Source organism: Tachysurus vachellii, chromosome 5 (assembly GCF_030014155.1).
Source record: "Tachysurus vachellii isolate PV-2020 chromosome 5, HZAU_Pvac_v1, whole genome shotgun sequence".
Taxonomy (NCBI): domain Eukaryota; kingdom Metazoa; phylum Chordata; class Actinopteri; order Siluriformes; family Bagridae; genus Tachysurus; species Tachysurus vachellii.
In genome coordinates this window covers 2,028,869-2,051,109 of record NC_083464.1, presented here as the reverse complement: position 1 = coordinate 2,051,109, position 22,241 = coordinate 2,028,869, and the positions used below count along the sequence as shown (strand labels likewise).

Sequence of the window (22,241 nt, the reverse complement as noted above, 5' to 3'; positions counted from 1 at the left end):
CACACCAGTATTCCAAACACTCCAGTATTCCAAACACACCAGTATTCCAAACACTCCAGTATTCCAAACACTTCAGTATTCCAAACACTCCAGTATTCCAAACACTTCAGTATTCCAAACACTCCAGTATTCCAAACACACCAGTATTCCAAACACACCAGTATTCCATACTCTTTTTCCTGGAAATAAATCACCAGTAAATTAATATAGATGAATGATAGATTACACTTCTGTAAATATTGTAGTTCATCACACACTGCATTGGGGTTGAGTTTATTACAATACACACAGTCACCCCTGAACATGGTGTGTTCTTCTTTATAAGGAAGAAGATAAAAGTTTTGAATAAGTTTGATGCTAAAAGTGGATGAAAGCAAGACAAGTGCAATGTGAGGGGCAAGGACGAGTAGCTGAGGACAGACTGGTGAAATTCTAGGAAACCAAGGTCCTTCCCCCTCCCCCTCCTTCACTGACCACCAGGATATGACTCTGTGCGTGTGTTCTGTGTGTGGGTGGGTGTGTATGTGTGGGTGGGTGTGTATGTGTGTGGGGGTGTGGGTCTGGTTACTGTAACTCACTAATAATGAATATAATAATGTTAGCTATGTGTGTTTTAGCGTTCTGCACGTTAGCGATGTGTGTTTTAGCGTTCTGTATGCTAGCGATGTGTGTTTTAGCGTTCTGTAAGCTAGCGATGTGTGTTTTAGCATTCAGTATGTTAGCGATGTGTGTTTTAGCGTTCTGTATGTTAGCGATGTGTGTTTTAGCATTCAGTATGTTAGCGATGTGTGTTTTAGCGTTCTGTACGTTAGCGATGTGTGTTTTATCGTTCTGTATGTTAGCGATGTGTGTTTTAGCGTTCTGTACGTTAGCAATGTGTGTTTTAGCGTTCTGTACGTTAGCGATGTGTGTTTTAGCGTTCTGTATGTTAGCGATGTGTGTTTTAGCGTTCTGTATGTTAGCGATGTGTGTTTTAGCGTTCTGTATGAGAGTGATGTATTTTAGCATTCGGTGTGTTAGTGATGTGTGTTTTAGCATTCTGTATGTTAGCGATGTGCATTATAGCATTCCATATGTGAGCGATGTGTGTTTTAGTGTTCTGTACGTTAGCGGTGTGTCTTAGCGTTCTGTACGTTAGCGATGTGTGTTTTAGCGTTCTGTATGTTAGCGATGTGTGTTTTAGCGTTCTGTATGTTAGCGATGTGTGTTTTAGCGCTCTGTATGTTAGCGACGTGTGTTTTAGCTTTCTGTATGAGACTGATGTATTTTAGCATTCTGTGTGTTAGTGATGTGTGTTTTAGCATTCTGTATGTTAGCAATGTGCATTTTAGCATTCCATATGTTAGCGATGTGTGTTTTAGTGTTCTGTATGTTAGCGAGGTGCATTTTAGCATTGTTAGCGATGTGTGTTTTAGAGTTCTGTATGTTAGCGATGTGTGTTTTAGTGTTCTGTATGTTAGGTTAGCGATGTGCGTTTTAGCGTTTTCTATGTTAACTTTGTGTGTTTTAGCGTTCTGTATGAGAGTGATGTGTGTTTTTTAGTGATATGTGTGTAAGTGATGTGTGTTGTTATCAGTTTGGCTTTCAGCCAATGCCTGTGGTTTATACTATACCAAACATTCCACACGGGAGTTCATCAAACATCCTGACAAGTGATTCACATTTAAAATGACCTCCAGAAAGGAAACATATTTATTGTAAACATACATTAAAACTTACATCAGGAATAATCCAGTCACAGTGACCATCACTAATCACCACTGATGCTAAAAGCCAATCACTAATAACAATAATTCCTAATGGCTAGTCACTCATCGCAATGGATCCGGCGATAGATGTTAGAGATATATAATATTTTAAATTTTGAATTAAAATTTCTATATTCATGTTAAACTTTAAATGCATTTATTTATTTATTTTCATTCTTATTTGTATTATTAGTCTCATTTTTTTCTGTTTCTGTACTTCTGTACTGTAAAGTTGCTTTGAGACAATAGGAATTAAAAGCACTACACAAATGAACTGAATTGAATCTTAATGACTAATCACTAATGTTCCCAATAGTGAATCACTAACCACAGTTGTTCCCAGCAAACAATCACTAACCCCCTGTTGATTGTTGGATCTGCACACTGCTTTGTCCTTGGTATTAAATTCTATTCTTTATATCTACATGTAGCACGTTCGCCTCACACCTCCAGGGTTGGGGGTTCGATTCCCACCTCCACCTTGTGTGTGTGGAGTTTGCATGTTCTCCCCGTGCCTCGGGGGTTTCCTCCGGGTACTCCGGTTTCCTCCCCCGGTCCAAAGACATGCATGGTAGGTTGATTGGCATCTCTGGAAAATTGTCCGTAGTGTGTCATTGTGTGAGTGAATGAGAGTGTGTGTGTGCCCTGCGATGGGTTGGCACTCCGTCCAGGGTGTATCTTGCCTTGATGCCCGATGACACCTGAGATAGGCACAGGCTCCCCGTGACCCGAGGTAGTCCGGATAAGCGGTAGAAAATGAATGAATGAATGAATGAATATCTACATGTACATAGAAGCATAATTTCATTAAACTGTTTCAAACTGTTTCCTTCAAGTCTATCCCCTGACTCTGACCTGACACACTGATCCAGTTTGTTTCTATTTAATTAATTCTTTACATTTGTAAATAGTTAGAAAAAAAGCCATCTATTACAAATATGTCCAAATTATGACTATCCTATTCTGTTCTATTCTCTTTTTTCATGCAAGATATTTTAACATTCAAAAAATCCTTACAAATTAAGGAATAAGCGTTTTAGCATTGATTTGTCTGAAAGCTAGTCACTGCAGCACTGACTCTTATCTCCATGTTATTTCTGCACGTAGTTCAGTTCAGTTCTACTATTTGTGAAAGCAGCCTCAGTGATGGATCTGGAGACTTGGACTGCGTACCTACAGCATTCTCCAGACCCAAGCCTGTGACAGATGGTGAGTTCTGATGGTTTAGCAATTTTCACACCCAGGCTGAGTCATGGAATGCTTTCAGCCAAACATGAGCTCTGGCCAAGCTCAGAAGCATCAGGCCAAGAATCTGAAGCCCAGCAGGCAAGGAAATAGACATTACAACACTCTGGTCAGTAGGACAGATCTTTAACTGCTAAGCTAATACCACACGCAGACCTGAAGTCTATCCCGTTTATATTCCACAAACATCTTGGTATTAGCACACATGCAGCTCATCATTCTGGCTCTACACTGAGTGATATATCTTAAAGATTTTCCCTGGTCATTACTTTCAAGGAAAGCAATCAGATTGTTTCTTATTACACAGAGCTTACGCAGACAGCCAGATGTTTTCAGAGACGTTTCTGAGGGTCATATCAACCCTGACTGTATTTATCTCTTTATCTCATAGCCTTGTGTTGTGGCAATACATTTCTACAGAACTCACAGCAATAACAACAATAAATCAGACATTTACGAGGTCCAGAACGATAAGAATATACACAAATCACAGAGAAATGTTTGAAGGTTTAGACGTCTGGGATTTTTATTTGCTGCATCATTGTGTTCATTGTGTATAAAAAGCTTCACAGAAAAAACTAACACATTATAAAAAATTATAAAACAACAAAAATACAGAATCCTGGACTCAGAATCAGAGAAGTGACATCAGAATGAATGTAATATTCATTTCTATATTTAATTTTGTCCTAATGTAGTTACAGTACATCAAAAGCTCTCAAGTCCAAGATCTGAATCATACGAAACTGAAACACGCCTCCGTTTTAGACAAACTCCGCCCCCTGCATGAATAACTCACATAACCTCTGAATAGCTCTTAACTCTGAGTTCCAGTGTGAGTCATTTTAGTATTAAATTTAACTCAACTAAAATTTTAGTTCACAGTTAATGACCTTTTACACAAAATTCCACAAACGTCCACAATGAGATTTCCGTGTCGTGAGACGAGAAGAAACCCAGAAAACACGTCTGTTTCTCACAGTTTATACTTCAGCTTCCCCGTTTCACTGATCACACAGATGTGCTGCAGAGAGAGAAAGAGACGAAGAAGATACAGTTCACTAAATTTCCTAATCATTTTCTATAAGCAGCAATTCACAGGTTTATATTAATGCAGTTGTTTCTATGGTAACAGATGATTCATAAGGATGTGAACAGCGAACGCGCCACATAAATGAACCTCTGCATGAAGTAATCCAGTGAACACCTGGGAGGTGGGGCAGAAGAAGGGAATGTTTGGATGCTAAGGGGAGAGAAAATGAAGGAATGAATGTTAGCTAAAGAAGAAAAAAAGGGAAAAGGGAATGTTTGGAAGCAGAAGGAGAAGAAGGAGAATTCTATAGAACCACTGAAATCCAGAGAAGAATGAGCCAGGGTAATGCATGGAAGGTAGGGAAGAAGAAAACAAGGGAATACTAACAGAACAAAATAAACCGAGAAACATCTGGAAAGAACACAAGAAAGCACCTGGAAAATAGGAAAGGAAAATATCTAAGAACTTCCTGGTAGCCACAGAACAAGAAAAATAGGAGAAGTCTGGAATTCACAGAACAAGAAAACTGTGGAATGTCTGGAAGCTAAAGAAGAAGAAACCTAAAGAAGCTCTGGAAACTAAAAAACATCCTCCTGGTAGCTACAGGACAAGAAAACTAGGGAAATACTGAAAGCTAAAGAAAAAGAAATCTATAGAACCTTTGGAAACTTGGACACTAGGGAACATTTGGAAAATAAAGTAGAAGAAAATTAGAGAACATCTGAAAACTCTGGAATAAGAAAATTAAGGAACATCTGGTAGGTGAAGAAGGAAACTAGGATTCTACTTCACTCCTTCTAGGCACCAGGGGAGGAGCCTAACACCTGGATATCTTCTCATGCCAAGACCTTCAACCACATCACAAAGTGACAGTGACCTAGAATTGTGTGTGTGTAACAGAGATAGAGGTGAGAGCTCTGAGGTCATCATTGCTAATCTGCCTGGAGAAACTGGAGAGGTGGGAATTTGACTATGGAAAGCAGTGTGGGGGCCGAACGTTTCTGCCCTTCTCCACTTTCTCTTTGAACATCTGGGAGAACTCACATTCAGGTCTCGGAAGTATTCGTTGTAGTCCAGAGCGTAACCAACAACAAAGCGATCGGGGATGATGAACCCAATGTCTGCAGAGATGGACAGAAGAAAGAGAGAAGACAAAAAAGATAAATTTCTAAGGAAAAAATACCATAATTAAAAAGAAGAAGAAAACGAGTGATTAGTCAGGAGGACATTTTGGGTCACATGCTTATTATTTATAAGTTAAAGGTTAAAGATATCCTAAATAACCTGGTTATGAAGTGACACGAGCTGCTTTCAGAAGGAAATGAGGATTTGCCCGTGACGTCTGTAACACAACTTACTGTGTGTTTTACTGTGAAAATAAACACAGCTTTCACTGAAACTAAAATAGGATTTATTTTAAATAATTAAAATAAATTAAAAAAAAAATCTAGCATTTAAAACGTTTTTTAAAATGAGGAATGTTCCAGTAAGACTTTCATAAATCTCTCTGTAGAGTCTGAAGCTTCAACAAAGCAAAAATCTACACTTATGTTTTGTTTGATATTTTGGTTGGTTTATTTTTCCCTGAACCAATTAAAAAAGACAGAATTTTAGTGTTGAAGAGAAATCTGAGCTGCTTTTTAGATGAACAAACACTCGGAGCATCTCAGAGAGCAGAAATGGGTTTGATATCAACATTTACTCTGAACATACAAACATCTGTGTGGAGAAAAAACTAACTGAACTTTTCTATAAAACTATCAGCTCTAGTGTTGTAGATAAAAACAGAAATAGTGATGAAACTCTACAAAGTCCTGAGTGTTTACTTTCATATGAGCTTCATATTAACACCACTGTGGAGTGAGACGTGAGGAAGATGTTCAGTCATCAACACAGACACGAGACAAACAGGAGGAAATAATAGGCCTCACTAATCACACTCAGTCTGAGGAAATCTCACCTGAAACTATTCACAAGAGCGTTTACATGAGAAATTATGAAAACTAGAGAACGTTTGAAGAAGAAGAGACTAAATATCTGGAAGCTGGTGAAGAAGAAATCAAGGGAAACTCTGAAGCCTGAAGAACTCCTGAAAACTAGGGAATAAAACTAGGGAACATCTGAAAACATCTGGAATCTCTGGAAGGAAATTTCACCAGAAATCAATTACGTGAACAATTACATGAAAATCCAGAAATTTTTGAAAATCGTGAATGTGTGTGTGTGTGTGTGTAGGTGTGGACGAATCAGTCATGTCATATTAATGATATGAATAACTGTTCCATGAACATAGACAAATATCTAGTCTTTGAACTAGAACAAAATTAATGGCACCCTATAACATGAGTAGAGTGAAAGCGTATCTGTGGTACCCATTTTCACCTCTAGCTGAGTGTTACCTTTTATGGTCATTTGTGGGCGTGTCTAAATGTAAAGCGTTCCAGCATTTACATTGATTGGTGTTTTTATCACCACACTCACTTGAGAAGAAAGTAAAAAAATGTTTATAATCATGTTAACAGGAGATAAGCAGCTCAGAGAGAGAGAGAGAGAAAGAGAGAGAGAGAGAGAGAGGGCAGGGAGAGAGAGAGAGGGGGGGGCAGGGGGAGAGAGGGGGGGGCGGGGGGGAGAGAGGGAGAGAGAGAGAGAGAGAGAAAGGGCAGGGGGGAGAGAGAGAGAGAGAGAGAGAGAGAGAGAGAGAGAGAGAGAGAGAGAGAGAGAGAGAGAGAGGGTAGGGAGAGAGAGAGACAGGCAGGGGGAGAGAGAGAGAGAGAGAGAGAGAGAGAGAGAGAGAGAGAGAGAGAGAGAGAGAGAGAGAGAGAAAGGGCAGGGGGAGAGAGAGAGAGAGCGAGAGAGAGAGGGCAGGGGGGGAGAGAGAGAGAGAGAGAGAGAGAGAGAGAGAGAGAGAGAGAGAGAGAGAGAGAGAGAGAGAGAGAGAGAGAGAGAGAGAGAGAGAGAGAGAGAGAGAGAGAGAGAGAGAGTGTTTTGAAACCTCATTGTGTTTTTATTTTCTTTTTTAAGATAAAGTGTTTATTTGGAGACACAGATCATGTGGATGTCAGTAGATTCTAAGAGAACTCACAGTCTGGAAGCGTTGCAGCTCCGCCAGGAATCTGCTTAAGCAGCAAGCTGAAGAAACACACACACACACACACGCACGCACGCACATGCACGCACACACACACACACACACAAGAGCACAATAGTTTCACTCACTAAACATCACACCATCCTTTGAGACAAAAGCCAAGAACGCTACACAAAATTTCCATGATGAACTTTATTCTTAATTAAACACAAAATTTATTTCAAAATGATACAGCAAAACTATTGGCACCTCTGAACAACAGTAAGAATATCAAATGGACCCTACTGAAGGTCAAATTTACTCCAAAATTAACATTATTGTTACCACTATGCATTTAGATTAAAATTGTTATTTAACTGAAAATGAAAACTACAGCATCCCTCATACTGTGTATGTAGATTAAAATATCTAACTTCCAATAATTCTGGAGTGCATTCATTATAGACTCATGAGATACAACAGTTTCTCTCTACACCATGGAGTCCATTAAACTCTCACGATGAAGGAGTTAAACCATTTGATGAAGACATGATTCTGTGGTCTCACCTGGCCACTCTGACACTCTTGGGCTGGAACTTCTCCACATGTTGCAGGAGCATCTTCATGGTCCTCCCCGTGTCCACGATGGCCTTCAGAGTGAGTGTGGTGTTAGTAAAGTATATCTCAGGTCATACATAACTCTGTTTCATTAGATTAGATGTTACAGGAGAGAAATATAACGTGTTTAAACCACAGATATATCTAGTGATCAACAAATATTAACCTTTATTAAGTCCTCAGCCACTACACATACATTTATATATATATATAAAAACAAACTGATGTTTCATTGATGTGCTCACTCAGTAAGGCAGAAATGTGTGTGTGTGTGTGTGTGTGTGTGCGTGTGTGATGTACAGAACCATTTAGCTTATAAAATATATCCTGAGAGTGAGACGGAGATGGATAGAGGGATTATCATGCTATTAATGTCAGTCTGAAACACAGACGCTGAGAAAAAGAAGAATAATCAGTTTTTTTAATGAACACATACTCTCAGCATGTTTCAGGAATTTGTGAATATTAAATGCAGCTTAATTTAAACCTGGCAACCTTGGTTAATGATAGTACACCAAAAACTCTAATAACGAGCTGCTAGAATGTACACAAGTACATCTGTACACAAGTACACCTGTATACAAGTACACCTGTACACTAGTACACCTGTACACTAGTACACCTGTACCCTACCTTACCTGTACACCTGTCCACAAATACACCCGTACACAAGTACACTTGTACACCTGTACACAAGTACACCTGAACCCTACCTTACCTGTACACCTGTCCACAAGTACACCCGTACACAAGTACACCTGTACCCTACCTTACCTGTACACCTGTCCACAAATACACCCGTACACAAGTACACTTGTACACCTGTACACAAGTACACCTGAACCCTACCTTACCTGTACACCTGTCCACAAGTACACCCGTACACAAGTACACCTGTACCCTACCTTACCTGTACACCTGTCCACAAATACACCCGTACACAAGTACACTTGTACACCTGTACACAAGTACACCTGAACCCTACCTTACCTGTACACCTGTCCACAAGTACACCTGTACACCCGTACACAAGTACACCTGTACACCTGTCCACAAGTACACCTGTACACAAGTACACCTGTACCCTACCTTACCTGTACATCTGTCCACAAGTACACCCGTACACAAGTACACCTGTACACAAGACACCTGAACCCTACCTTACCTGTACACCCGTACACAAGTACACCTGTACACCCGTACACAAGTACACCTGTACCCTACCTTACCTGTACATCTGTCCACAAGTACACCTGTACACAAGTACACCTGTACCCTACCTTACCTGTACACCTGTCCACAAGTACACCTGTACACTAGTACAGTGGTCCCCAACCCCCGGGCCGCGGACCGGTACCGGTCCATGGATTAAATAGTACCGGGCCGCCCAATGAACATTAAATTATTTCCATTTTATTTACTGTGGTGTATTTCTCTCGGGTTTTTTGCGACTTTCCACGGACGAGAGGTTAACCGGGAGCTGAGAGACGTCACTAGTACACCTGTACACCTGTCCACCAGTACACCTGTACCCTACCTTACCTGTACACCTGTCCACAAGTACACCTGTACACTACTACACCTGTACACCTGTTCCCTACCTCACCTGTACACCTGTCCACCTGTACATAAATACACCTGTACACTAGTACACCTGTACCCTACCTCACCTGTACACCTGTACATAAATACACCTGTACACTAGTACACCTGTACATTAGTATACCTGTTAACCTGTACACTAGTACAAACAAACAAGGCAGTGATGACGATGATGATGATGATGATGATGATGATGATGATGTGGTCACTTACTTCAACAATCAGGACATTCTGACAATCAGGACATGTGGAAAGAAGAAGAGTGATGAAGGTTAGAAAGTAAAAATCATACATGAATAAAATGTGTTAATTCTGTAAAAACAGATCACCTCTGAACACTTCAGATGTTCTCTAACAAAGTACAATTTTATTCTGGAACTCAGTGAAAAATGAGAGCGTCCAAATGTGTGTCTGTCTGTATTCTTCATGTAAAGTGTGCAGAGTGAGGCATTTAACGAGGAAATGAATATTTGATGAAATATTTGTTTTATGATTCGGGTCTGTGGAATATTATACATGCCTGATGAAATCCAGAAACATAGATTACAAACTGACTTTAATGTCAACAAGTCAAACCTTGTGTTAGAAAATGATTCTGTTAGATATTCATATTAAAGGCTTCAACCTGGCCCGTGGTCTTCAGGAACCCCATCAGATTGGATGCATTTGCACTCATCTCTCCTCGCTTTCTCTATCCCTCTCACCATTTTTTTATATTCCAGTGTAGAAGCCACAAGATGTAACATTAGATAAAACATCCTTAGCTAAATGAAAGACTCTAATGTGTTCCATCTGTTTAACTGAGTTCCGTCTGAAAGAGACTAAATACTGTCCTGCTTTTAGTTAAACCATCCCATGATGTTTGGGATGTCGGATCTGCTGTTAAAGAAAACACCTTCAGACACATTTAAACCTGTGTGTGTGTAAGTGTGTGTGTGTGTGTGTGTGATTGTGATTGAGTGAGTTTGTGTGTCTCTGTGGGTGAGTGTGTGTGTATACATTTACATTACATTTACAGCATTTGGCAGACGCCCTTATCCAGAGCGACGTACATAAGTGCTTAAATCTCTAACATTGAATACATTAATGCTGGATCACTAAGTTACATACTTAAGATACCATGAGTTTAAAACATTTGTTCAAAGTTACAATGAAAGTGTCAAAGGTGTGTTTTTTTTTTTTTTTTTTTTAAAAAATGCAAAAGATAATGAAAGAAGTGCTAGTTGAAGTGTTTCCTGAATAAGTAGGTCTTCAACCGCCGCTTGAAAATAGCCAGTGACTCAGCTGTCCGGACCTCTAGGGGAAGTTCGTTCCACCACCTTGGTGCCAGTACAGAGAAGAGTCTTGTAGTATACTTGCCTCTTACCCTGAGAGATGGTGGAACCAGTCGAGCAGTGCTGGTAGATCGGAGGGTGCGGGGTGCAGTGCGAGGAGTGATGAGGGCTTTGAGGTAAGAGGGAGCTGGTCCATTTTTGGCTTTGTAGGCCAGCATCAGTGTTTTGAATCTGATGCGTGCAGCTACCGGAAGCCAGTGGAGGGATCGCAGCAGCGGGGTGGTATGAGAGAACTTTGGCAGGTTGAAAACAAGCCGGGCAGCTGCATTTTGGATCATTTGCAGAGGACGGATTGCGTTCATATGTAGACCTGCCAGCAGTGCATTGCAGTAATCCAGTCTAGAAATGACAAGAGACTGAACAAGTACCTGAGCAGCCTGTGTGGACAGAAATGGTCGAATCCTTCTAATGTTGTAGAGAAGAAACCGACATGAGCGAGTCACATTAGCAACATGAGAGGAAAAGGACAGTTGATTGTCCATGGTTACCCCAAGGTTGCGAGCTGTGGCTGACGGGGAGATCAAATCGTTGTGTAAGGATATAGCAAGATCATGACCTGGGGATGAATCACCTGGGATGAAGAGCAGCTCAGTTTTGCTAGGATTAAGCTTTAACTGATGAGCAGTCATCCATGATGAAATTTCTGCCAGACATGCAGAGATCCGGTCAGAAGCTGTGGCATCTGCGGGTGGGAAAGAGAAGATAAGTTGTGTATCATCAGCATAGCAGTGGTAAGAGAACCCATGTGAGGAAATAACTTCACCAAGAGAGTGAGTATACAGGGAGAAAAGAAGAGGACCAAGTACTGAGCCTTGTGGGACGCCAGTGGAGAGTCTGCGTGGAGCAGATGTCACTCCCCTCCATGTTACCTGATATGAGCGTCCTTCCAGGTAGGAAGCGAACCATTCCCAAGCTGATCCGCATATCCCAAGACTCCTGAGGGTGGCTAAGAGAGTCTTATGGTTGACCGTATCAAACGCTGCTGAAAGGTCAAGGAGGATAAGGACGGATGAGAGATTGGCTGATCTAGCAGCATGTAGTTTCTCAGAGACATCTAAAAGGGCTGTCTCTGTGGAATGAGCTGCTTTAAAGCCAGACTGGTTGGGGTCTTGGAGGTTGTTCTGTGAGAGATAGACAGACAGTTGATTAAAGACAATGCGTTCAAGAATTTTTGAAAGAAACGAGAGAAGTGATACCGGTCTGTAGTTACTGATGTCTGATGGATCCAGAGCAGGTTTCTTCAGGATGGGAATAACCCTTGCTCTCTTGAAGGTAGTTGGTACCTGACCAGATGCTATGGATCTATTGGTGATAGTTGTAATGAAGGGCAGAAGGTCTTGCGAGATGGTCTGCAGCAAAGTGGAAGGGAGTGGATCCAATGGGCAGGTGGTAGGATTGCAAGACTGGATGAGTTTTAGAATCTCTTCTGCTGTTACAGTTGAGAAATGTGACAACAAAGGTGTAGGGGAGTCCATACTCTGAGATGTAAGTGCAGTCGGGGCTGAAGTGAAGGTCCGGCAGATTTCCTCAATCTTCTCCTGGTAGAAAGAAGCAAAGTCTTCTGCAGTCAGGGAGGATGAAGAAGGTGGAGCCGGGGGGTTGAGCAGAGAAGAGATGATGTTGTGGAATTTCCGAGGGTCATGTGAGGAAGCTTCAAGCTTTTCCTTGTAGAAGGAAGTCTTGGCAGAAGTCACATCTGAGGAGAACTTGGCCATGAGTGTTCGGTAAGAATCAAGATCTGCATCAAGTTGTGATTTCTTCCACTTTCTCTCTGATGATCTTAGCTCTCTTCGATTGTTGCGCAGCATATCTGAAAGCCAAGGAGCAGAACAAGAAGTTTTCTTGGGTTTAGTGGACATAGGGCAGAGGAAGTCCATAGTTGAGGAAAGAGATGAGAGGAAAGTATCTGTGGCCGAGTCCAAGGGCAGTGAGGAGAAAGACTCAGGATCAGGAAGGGAAGAAAGAGTGCCAGAAGCTACAGAAGAAGGGGAGACAGAGTAAAGGTTGCGGCGGGTAAGAGCGAGGGGGTGAGAGGTAGTTTTAGGTAGGGTAGGGAGAGTGATGGTAAAGGATACCAGGTGATGATCAGAGACGTGTAGTGGGGTAGCAGTCACGTCTGTAGCTGGAGAAGGACGGGTGAAAACCAGGTCCAGCACATTGCCTCCTTTGTGTGTGGGGATGTAGCTGTTGAGTGTGAGTGTGAATGAGTCAAGAAGAGACAGGAGGGAAGAAGAATGTAGCTTGTCAGAGGGGAGGTTGAAGTCACCAAGCACTGTCAGGGGGGAGCTATCAGAAGGGAAAGCACTAAGCAGTGTGTCCATTTCTTCCAAGAAGTCACCTAGGGGACCAGGAGGGCGGTAAACAACAATGATAACAAGGTTAATTGGAGAGGTAACTGAAATGGCATGGAATTCAAAAGAGGAGATGGTTAAATGAGACAAGAGGAGAGGTGTAAAGCACCATTTCTTTGACAGCAATAAACCTGTACCACCACCCCTGCCTGTTTCTCGTGGTGAGTGAGAGAAAGCATGGGCAGAGGATAAAGCAGCTGGTGTAGCAGTGTTCTGTGGGGATATCCAGGTCTCTGTTAGCGCAAGAAAATCAAAGGAGTAATGGGAAGTTAAAGCAGAGATAAAATCAGCTTTTTTCACAGCAGACTGGCAATTCCAGAGCCCACCTACCACCACTGTTTGAGACTTACACAACAGAGGAGGGTAGATGAGGTTACTGGGATTGTGACCTCTGCTCTGTGGACGAGAGTGTCTGCGAGTGTAGGAATTGAGTACAGAGATGGGTTTAAGGCACATATTTGCAGTCAAGAGTGAGAATTAAGGTATGGTAGAATATAGCAAAACAGTATTAGACACAAAGTTTACAATGAGAGAGAGAGAGAGAGAGAGAGAGAGAGAGATACTTACAAACCGCTACAGACGCTAGCGTCTGTAGCGGAGAACCTTCAATTTAAATAGGTAAGCCCTGCCCCCAATTCACACCTTAAGGTAGACTGAAACTACTCCTGATTAATCAGCTGAGAGAACAACAAGGACCAACACTATAAAAATCAACAATGGTATAGAATATAACAATTCAAATCACACTACTCTAGAACAAAGTGAGTTAAGCAGATAGTATACAAAAGTCAGGAACCTACTTTACCAGAAGACAATATATTCAAATGAAGAGAGTTAAAGCACACTGTGCATATGTGTGTGTGTGAGTGAGTGAGTGAATGTGTGTGTGTGAGTGTGTGATTGAGTGAGTGTGTGTGTGTGTATGAGTGTGTGTGTGTGTGTGTGTGTGTGTGAGTGAGTGTGTGTGTGAATGTGTGATTGAGTGAGTGTGTGTGTGTGTGTGTGTGTGCATGTACTGTATGAGTGTGTATGTGTATGAGTGTGTGTCTGTGTGTGTATGAGTGTGTGTGTGTGTTTGAGAATGTGTGATTGAGCGAGTGTGTGTGTGTGTGAATGTGTGATTGAGTGAGTGTGTGTGTGCATGTATGTGTGTGTGTATGTGTATGAGTGTGTGTGTGAATGTGTGATTGAGTGAGTGTGTGTGTGAGTGAATGTGTGATTGAGTGAGTGTGTGAGTGTGTGTGTGTGTGTATGTGTGTGTGTGAATGTGTGATTGAGTGAGTGTGTGTGGTAATAAACTGTAATTGCGTCTTTCTGTGCCTGTGCTACACATGACTTCCACATAACATCAGATAGAAATCGAATGTCACAAAGCGAAGAAAGTTCACAAACAGTTCAGGTTCTCAGTTGTGAAGCGGCGTCTCAGGGGCTGTTTGCTTCCCTGAATTTACGCAAAGCTGATGGGAGGACAAATTAAACCCAGTATGAGGCTTAAAAAACAACAGATCAGAGCCGGAGATGGGGGAGGGGGGTGTATGGGGTGTGGGTGGGGTGTTGTGGGGTGTTGTGGGGTTTCGCCAAAGGTTCTGCCGTTCTGTGGTTTGTTTGAGTTTGTTCGTTTGCGGCTCCTCTCGTCTGTTTGTTTTCGCTCCAGCCGTCTGCGTTTACATACGAGATTGGATGATGACGATGGACTTGTTCTACACACCGGCCCTGTCCGTAACGCCACGCTTTGATGTGGGCTCGAGGCTGAAGCAAGCGCAGGACTGATGGTCATGTTTTCTCAGAGCTCAGTTTGTGCTGACGTTCTGTTCTTCACCCTGAAGGCAGCAACCGAGATCGGGTCCAGCTGAAGGAAATGTGTGAATGGTGCATGTTTATGAGTGCTAATGCGATATATGAGGGAGCCAGATCTCCATCTAGCACTTTTTAAACCTGAGACAATCTAATCTAAGATTTCTAGCTCAGAGGTACAGCAGCAGAAGAGCTAAAGAGCCACAGAATTGTTTTCTAACTGTGTTTTTTTCTTTATCCTGTGTTGGCTCCTGTGTTGTAAACTGCACATCAATCTGTAATAGCACAAATGGAATAAATCCAGTCAACAAACCTCTACTTGATCATAAAAATGTGTCGGACTGAAGGAAACATACAGCACTGAAAATCCTCCTGATATAAAAGTCATCTAGAAGACACAGGAGTACCGATTTATAGTGTATATAATGTATAATGCTAATCCCTCACTCCCTAACAGTATTGGTATGTGGTAGCCTAACGGTTAAGGTGTTGGACTGTTGCCCGGGCCACCAAACTGCCCCCTCTAAACCCCTGGGCAAGGCCCTTAACCCTTTACTGCAAGGTTGTACTGTATAAAAAAGACACAAATGTAAGTCCCTCTTTATAAGGGTGTCTGCTTAATGCCATAAATCTATTTATTTGATTTGTTACTGTTAGCTAGATACTTTAGCTTTAACCTGCTAGCACTGGTAATTAGCAAGCTAATGTTAGACAAGTTAAATACATACAATGAAAGCAGTCTTAAACTGAACTCTATATTTACTGTAGAACAGTCAAACCTGCAGAACCTAGCTAGCTAACAAATGTTAGCCTTGATCTAACTAGCCTATGTAGCAAACAGACTGGGTCTGATTTAGACATGTCCCTTTAGACAGATTTATTCAAGCTACTGTGCTGTGAACAAACAGGTTGTTTGTTATTTGATTGAAATAAGATTTTTTTTTAAATGAAATTATTAGATGTTTTGCATATTGAGGCACAGAGCAGCTGGATCAGGATGAAGATGGAACGTAAAACACATTAATGTATAAATCCAGAGAGTAAAAAACATCACACTGAGGACTGAAACACACACCAAAGCTCTGCTAGTCTGGACTAACCCCTTACTGACCAGACTTCCTGGTTTAGCATCAAGGTAGGTGAGATTCTCAGCCTTGGCCTTGACCTGACCTTGGTGTTACAAACTGGGAGTGATTTTAATGTGACTAAGGCCAAAAGGGTGACACACCAGTAAGATCTGTATTCTAATGGGATGTTTCTGAGATGTGGGAGGAACCTAGAAAACCCAGATGAAACCCATGTAAACCTGAGCTTAGGATGGAACCCTTGAACATTGTGGACCACCAATGACACCAACATTCCTACAACAAATAAAACTCCTGAGAACAGAAATGGCTTGAGCAAAGATGAGAACACTTAGTATGCTAGTCAGAAAGGTAAAGTTAGCAAAAACTAACCAGAAAGACTTGAAGTCAGAGGTCTGTCAGTCTGAACTGTGGAGCATTCTGTCAAACATCTAGCTCAATTCCTGTTGTGAAGGTAAGTCATTTTAAGTGTGAGTAGATGAGTGTGTGAAGGCCCATGTCCATGATACATTACATTACGGACTAAGAGGAAGCGTACGTGTCACACTATTCACTTCGGCATTATGTGGTTTACACACAACCCAGATTTAGATAATTAACGAAGAAGAACCCAGAGGCGACAGTGACCGGAAAAACTCCCTGAGAAATGCAAAAGAAAGAAGAGTCAGAAGTCATTCTAAGTTATTAATAACCAGAACCGTATGTTCCTAATCTCAACCATACATGACCAGAACGTGACCTGAGTGGTTTCTCATCATGTTTTTGTTAGATCTCGGGCTCCAGAAGATGGAACTATTCCAGTTTGGAATTCTTGGAACTCTAACCGACATTGTTACAATACGACACAAGTAAACGGTTCCAGTGCTGCTCTGCTGGGGAAGCTTTCAGGGATACCAGATGCTTTTTCTGCTGCTTACTACAGGATCTGATGTATGACTGGTTTCCTCTGATGTCTGATGTCGGGTATCGGCCCAAGGTTCAGTCTTGAGTTGTATGAGAGATTGTGTTCATTTTAGGTTTGAGTTTTTGAGAGAGAAATAAAATCGTACTTTTCCCGTCAGCATGGAGAGATCCTCAGGGCCGATGATGTGCAGGTCTTCAGTGGAGCGGTCATTCTGTCAGCAACACAAACACACAAATAAACACAAACACATCAGTTTTACTCCTCTTCTACCACATCATGTAATTAACATACATTTATAACGCTCACACTGGAAACTCCTTCTAGAAATGTTTAACATGCGTGTCATATGGAAGTGAAACCTCAGCATTCCAGATATAAATCCGCTACAGTTTCTGAACAAAGTTAGGTTCCTCAGAGGTTCTTTGCATGGTTAAGGGTTCTTAAGGGATTTTCCCCTCACCAGGTAGCTCTTGAGGCGTATGAACTCCACCCGGGTGGTGATGGGATGATCAAAGCTCCGGCTCTGGGCTTTAACGGCGTCCACCAGGTCAGCGCAGAACTTATAGCCTCCTTTCAGAACACACAGAACCATCAGGTTATCATGACCCAGGTTCTCCAGGATATCTTTGGCTAAACACTCAATCCTGAAATAAACATAAAGAAAAATGTGTACCTGCACTATTGCACTGACACCATCTGACCAATCAGAGTGGAGAATGAGAATAATAGGTGCTAAATCTGATAGCTGTAGCTCCACATTTAGAAATGCTGCTGTACCTGTTCATGATGATGCCATGGGGGATGTACACACTCTCCACATCGCCACGGTAATGCTCCGGATATGCGAACAGCTCTAAGGCGTAACCGGGCCAATCATCTGCTATCTGTCATATAAACACACAAATAACCCTTATTAACCCTTTCATGTATAAATTATTCTGTTTTAAATCTTAGAACCCTCTGATGATCTGCCCTGTCCTGCCTCCTCCTCCTCCTCCTCCTCCTCTCCTGAGCCCTGACATTGTGATTCCTTTCCTTATGGACCTCTGTTCATTAACGCTTGTTGCAGTTCCCATGTTTGACCACTAGGTGCAATAATAACTCTATAGAGTTGAATGGGTCAGTGAGGAAGCTGAAACATGACATCAGAACATCAGCTTGTATCTTATTGTCTGTTAATTAATCTTATTTTTTAATCGTTTGTCACTTAAAGGAGGTGATTAATAATAGAAGAGAATCTCTCTCTCTACTTGTCTCTCTTTTGTTCTGTCTTTCTCTGTGTCTGTCTGTCAGTATGTATATGATTCTGTCTGTCTCTGTGGTGTTTGTTTGTCAGTATGTCTATGATTTTGTCCGTCTCTCTCTGTGTCTGTCTGTCTGTCTGTCTCTGTGTCTGTCTGTCTGTCTGTATGTCTATGATTTTGTCTGTCTCTCTCTGTGTCTGTCTGTCTGTCTGTCTCTGTGTCTGTCAGTATGTCTATGATTTTGTCTGTCTCTCTCTGTGTCTGTCTGTCTATCTGTCTGTCAGTATGTCTATGATTCTGTCTCTCTCTCTCTGTGTCTGTCAGTATGTCCATGATTCTTTCTGTCTCTTTGTGTCTGTCTGTCAGTATGTCTATGATTCTGTCTATTTCTCTCTGTTTCTGTCTGTCTGTCAGTATGTCTATTATTCTATCTGTCTCTTTGTGTCTGTCTGTCTCTTTCGCTGTCGGTCTGTATGTCTATGATTCCGTCTGTCTCTCTCTGTGTCTGTCTGTCTGTCTGTCTGTCAGTATGTCTATGATTCTGTCTGTCTCTTTGTCTCTCTCTCTTTCTCTTGATATTTATAAATCAGTATGTGGTTTGTTACCTTCTTGTTTCTTATCCATTATTTCTGTATAGAACGAACATTACAATGTCAGTTGAAGGGACATAATTTATCATGCTGTCCCTTTGTGTTTATTCTATGATATTTCATTAATATAACTGTGTATTTTTACTTATTTTTATACATTAAATGTTGTGTCTTCCGTCTCGTGGTCAGGTCACACTTGTAAAAGACATTTAATTTCTATTAGTTTTGATCCTGGTTAGATAAAGGTTACCAGACTGGCCTGTGGTTTGGTGGCCGGTCGCTCACCTAAACGAGCTGCATTTCACAACACAGCACTTCTTCTTTCATGGAGTTTGTTCATAAAAATCATGGACATAATTCTCACATTACTGAGAAAGAAGTGTAAACTCCTCTGTATTGTCGACTTCAGAAACCTAAAGTTTACCTCTAGAGAGACTAGAGACTCCTTCTGTAAACGTTATAAACAGTAAGAAAACTTCAGCCCTGAACACGTTCCGGTGAACGAGCGGTTGCTATAGAAACGCTGACAAATGGAGCGAATTAATAATAAATGAATAACCAGGTGAATTGGAGTCAGAGCTGCTGTTATAGGAAATAACTCAAAACAATACAAGCGTGTAACATATAGGTGTGTGTAAATGACATCTAGATTATTTAAAAGTTCAGTATTTACCACCACAGCCTGCTCTGTTCGTCTGTCCTCCATCACGTGTTCGTCGTCAGTACAGTGAGACACAGGATAAAGGAGAGGAATCAGTCTGTAAACATCCCACAGGATGACAAGCGCTTATCACTGATCGCCTACTCAGAGTAATTCAATGATTGGTAGTGTATGACAGGGCAGGAGCATGTGGTTTTGTGTGTGTGTGTTAGTCAGAGGAAAAGTGTGTATGTTCAGTCATGCCCAAGTAATTATGTATAATAGACAAAGGACACACAGAGGAGTGTAGCATCTTCACTAGTCCTCTCCCTCTAAACACTGTGTGTGTGTTACAATTTGATTATTGTACTATAACCTTATGTCCAGTATATATTAAACATGAAGCAGTGTAAACTCCTCTGTCCTGAACATGTGGAGAACTTCATGTCTCAGCTTTAACTCTGACTGATGCACAGTGCTGATACTGGAGACTCCTTCACCACATCTCTCTCTCTCTCACACACACACACACACACACACACACACACACACACACACACACTGTTAGAGCTGCTGTTATGTAAGAGAGAATCATTTACAGATGAGATGTGAGTGTGTTTGAGTTCCACTGGAACGTTACAGACACTTCATGCTAACGTGAGATGAGAGAGAAGAAGAAGAAGAAGAAGAAGAAGAAGAAGCTGTGCATCAGTTCAATCTTTATTTCTCTGTATAAGAGCAGCTTTTAGAAACACAGCATGTGACCAGGTGAAGCCACTTCTACAGGTGTGATTAATCTGCTCCATCAAGTGTCAGGATCAGGTTTTAGTGATGTAGATAGTTTTGTATTTCTCCATCAGCTGGATGTCTTTCTCCAGCTGCTTCATTTCTGACTCCAGTCTCTCCTTCCTGTGTTTCTTAGGTATTGTGTCTATGACCAAAGACAGACCTTGGTAGTGATGATGGAGCTCATCCCAGTTCTTCTTCAGCCCCTGACACACAGAGAGAGAGAGAGAGAGAGAGAGAGAGAGAGAGAGAGAGAGAGAGAGGAGAAAACAGAATGTATTCTGTTTTTTCAGAGGAACAACCCGTTCCTGAAAGAATACACAATACACCATGTTTGTATGTGGTTGTAGGTGTGTGTGTTTGTGAGACTCACGTTCAGTATATCCTGTCTTTCCTCCTCAGAGAGCTGCTTCATGGCTCCCTCCTTCATGTAGCAATCGTATTCCTCCTGCCTCTGGGTCAGGTACTGTGGGATCAGTCCCACCAAAGGACCTTGCAGGGGTCTTCCTAAAGTGAGTTCCGCAGGGGTCTTGTTTGTAGTTTCATGTTTGGCATTATTCAGTGCAAATCTGAACTCAGATAGCCACTTGTCCCACTCTCTGTGATTTTCTCCCACATAAGACGCCATCATGGTTTTTAGAGTTTTGTTGACTCGTTTGGTGAGGTTGGTCTGTGGGTGATAACTGGTAGTTAGTTTCTGAGTAACGGCTCAGTTTTTGCACAGATCAACCAAGAGCTGACTAAGAACCTGTGGACCTCTGTCAGACAGGATGTACTTGGGCACGCCCCATCGATTGAAGATTCCATCCTTCAAAATCCGACAGATGCGTGGAGTCTTATCTCTTAAATCTATCTCTTAAAGGGAATAGCTCCACCCACTTCGTGAAATAGTCAACCACTACAAGGAGATAGATGTTGCCCTTCTTACTTTTTGGAAATGGCCCCATGAGATCGATGCCCAGCATGTGACCCGGTTTGTTCACTTCAGTTGATTGAAGAAGCCCAAGGGGTTTGGTATTAGAAGGTTTGTATTGTTGACACACAACACACTCTTTCACATGTTGCCACACATCCTTTCGGACATCTGGCCACCAGGCCACCTCCAAGATTTTTAGAAGAGTTTTCATCTTCCCCAGATGAGCTCCTAAGGGGTTGTCATATAAATAGCCTAGGAAAGTGGGAGTAAGAGATTTTGGGACTACCAAAACAGCACTGGTATTTAACACCATCAGCGCTTGGAATAATTCGGTAGACTACACCCTACTGGATTTCCCATCTTATTCTATCACTTTTCTCCTCTTGTCCATCAACTTTTCCCATTAACTCCTTTACCTGCTCATCTCGTCCTTAGGCAACTTGTATCTCAGCCAGAGAAGTTGGTAATTTGATGAGGTCTTTGCTCCATATGCAGCCAGAACAGCGTTGTCTTCCACAGATCTAGATAGGGTGTCTGGTACCACATTCATTCTGCCCTTTCTATATTGAACCTGTAACTGAAACCGCTGTAGCCTCAAAGTCCACCTAGTGAGTCGGGATGTTGTCTTTGGAGAATTAAAGGCCCATGTCAGTGCTGCATGGTCAGTGTACACTACAAAAGATACACCCTCCAAATAATGGTGCCATTTTTCAACTGCCCACACAACAGCCAGACATTCCTTCTCTGAGGTTGAGTAGTTCAGTTCTGCTCCCCTCAAGCTCCTTGAGGCAAACGCGATCACCCGCTCCTCATTATCAATGTTTTGTGAAAGTACTGCTCCAAGTCCTGTAGAACTGGCATCAGTTTGTACTTGAAAAGGATGGCTCAGATCTGGTTGGGCCAGCACAGAGGCTTTCTGCAGGGCTGCCTTCAGCCTCTCCATACTCTGCTGACATTTTTCTGTCCATTCCCACGTGACACCTTTTCGCTGCAACTGATACAAACGGGCAGCCAGCTCTGCAAAATGTGGGATGAATTTGTGGTACCAGCCTACCATGCCTACGAACCTCTGTAGTGACTGAATGTCATGAGGAACAGGGTAGTTGGTGATAGCACTTGTCTTTTCTGGGTCTACCTCCACCCCTTTTCCTGAAACAACATGGCCCAGGAACTTCAATTCATTCTTTAGGAAATGGCATTTCTTCAAATTCAGGGTCAAGCTGGCTTGGTGGAGTCTGGAAAAAACAGCTTCCAGGTCTTGAAGGTGCTTCTGTTGAGAAGGTG

General features: G+C 42.0%; 1 protein-coding gene across 1 annotated transcript; it reads right to left on the bottom strand.

The window, feature by feature from the left end:
- Positions 1-3,708: 3,708 nt before the first annotated feature.
- Positions 3,709-19,355, bottom strand: prtfdc1a (phosphoribosyl transferase domain containing 1a). The gene is made up of 9 exons (XM_060869510.1): positions 19,289-19,355; positions 17,559-17,665; positions 17,242-17,425; positions 16,927-16,992; positions 9,527-9,544; positions 7,661-7,743; positions 7,109-7,155; positions 5,071-5,147; positions 3,709-4,017 (listed from the first exon to the last, which is right to left on the bottom strand). Exons 1-9 carry the CDS (start codon positions 19,319-19,321, stop codon positions 3,970-3,972), a joined length of 663 nt encoding a protein of 220 aa, XP_060725493.1. The 5' UTR covers positions 19,322-19,355; the 3' UTR covers positions 3,709-3,969.
- Positions 19,356-22,241: the final 2,886 nt, after the last annotated feature.

Excerpts from the sequence above, each read along its gene's own strand:
- prtfdc1a (XM_060869510.1), bottom strand. The coding sequence starts at position 19,321 with ATGGAGGACAGACGAACAGAGCAGGCTGTGGTG. Across the intron at positions 7,156-7,660 it reads AAGAGTGTCAGAGTGGCCAG|CTTGCTGCTTAAGCAGATTC; the intron begins GTGAGACCACAG and ends GTGTTTCTTCAG. Across the intron at positions 4,018-5,070 it reads AATACTTCCGAGACCTGAAT|CACATCTGTGTGATCAGTGA; the intron begins GTGAGTTCTCCC and ends CTCTCTCTGCAG.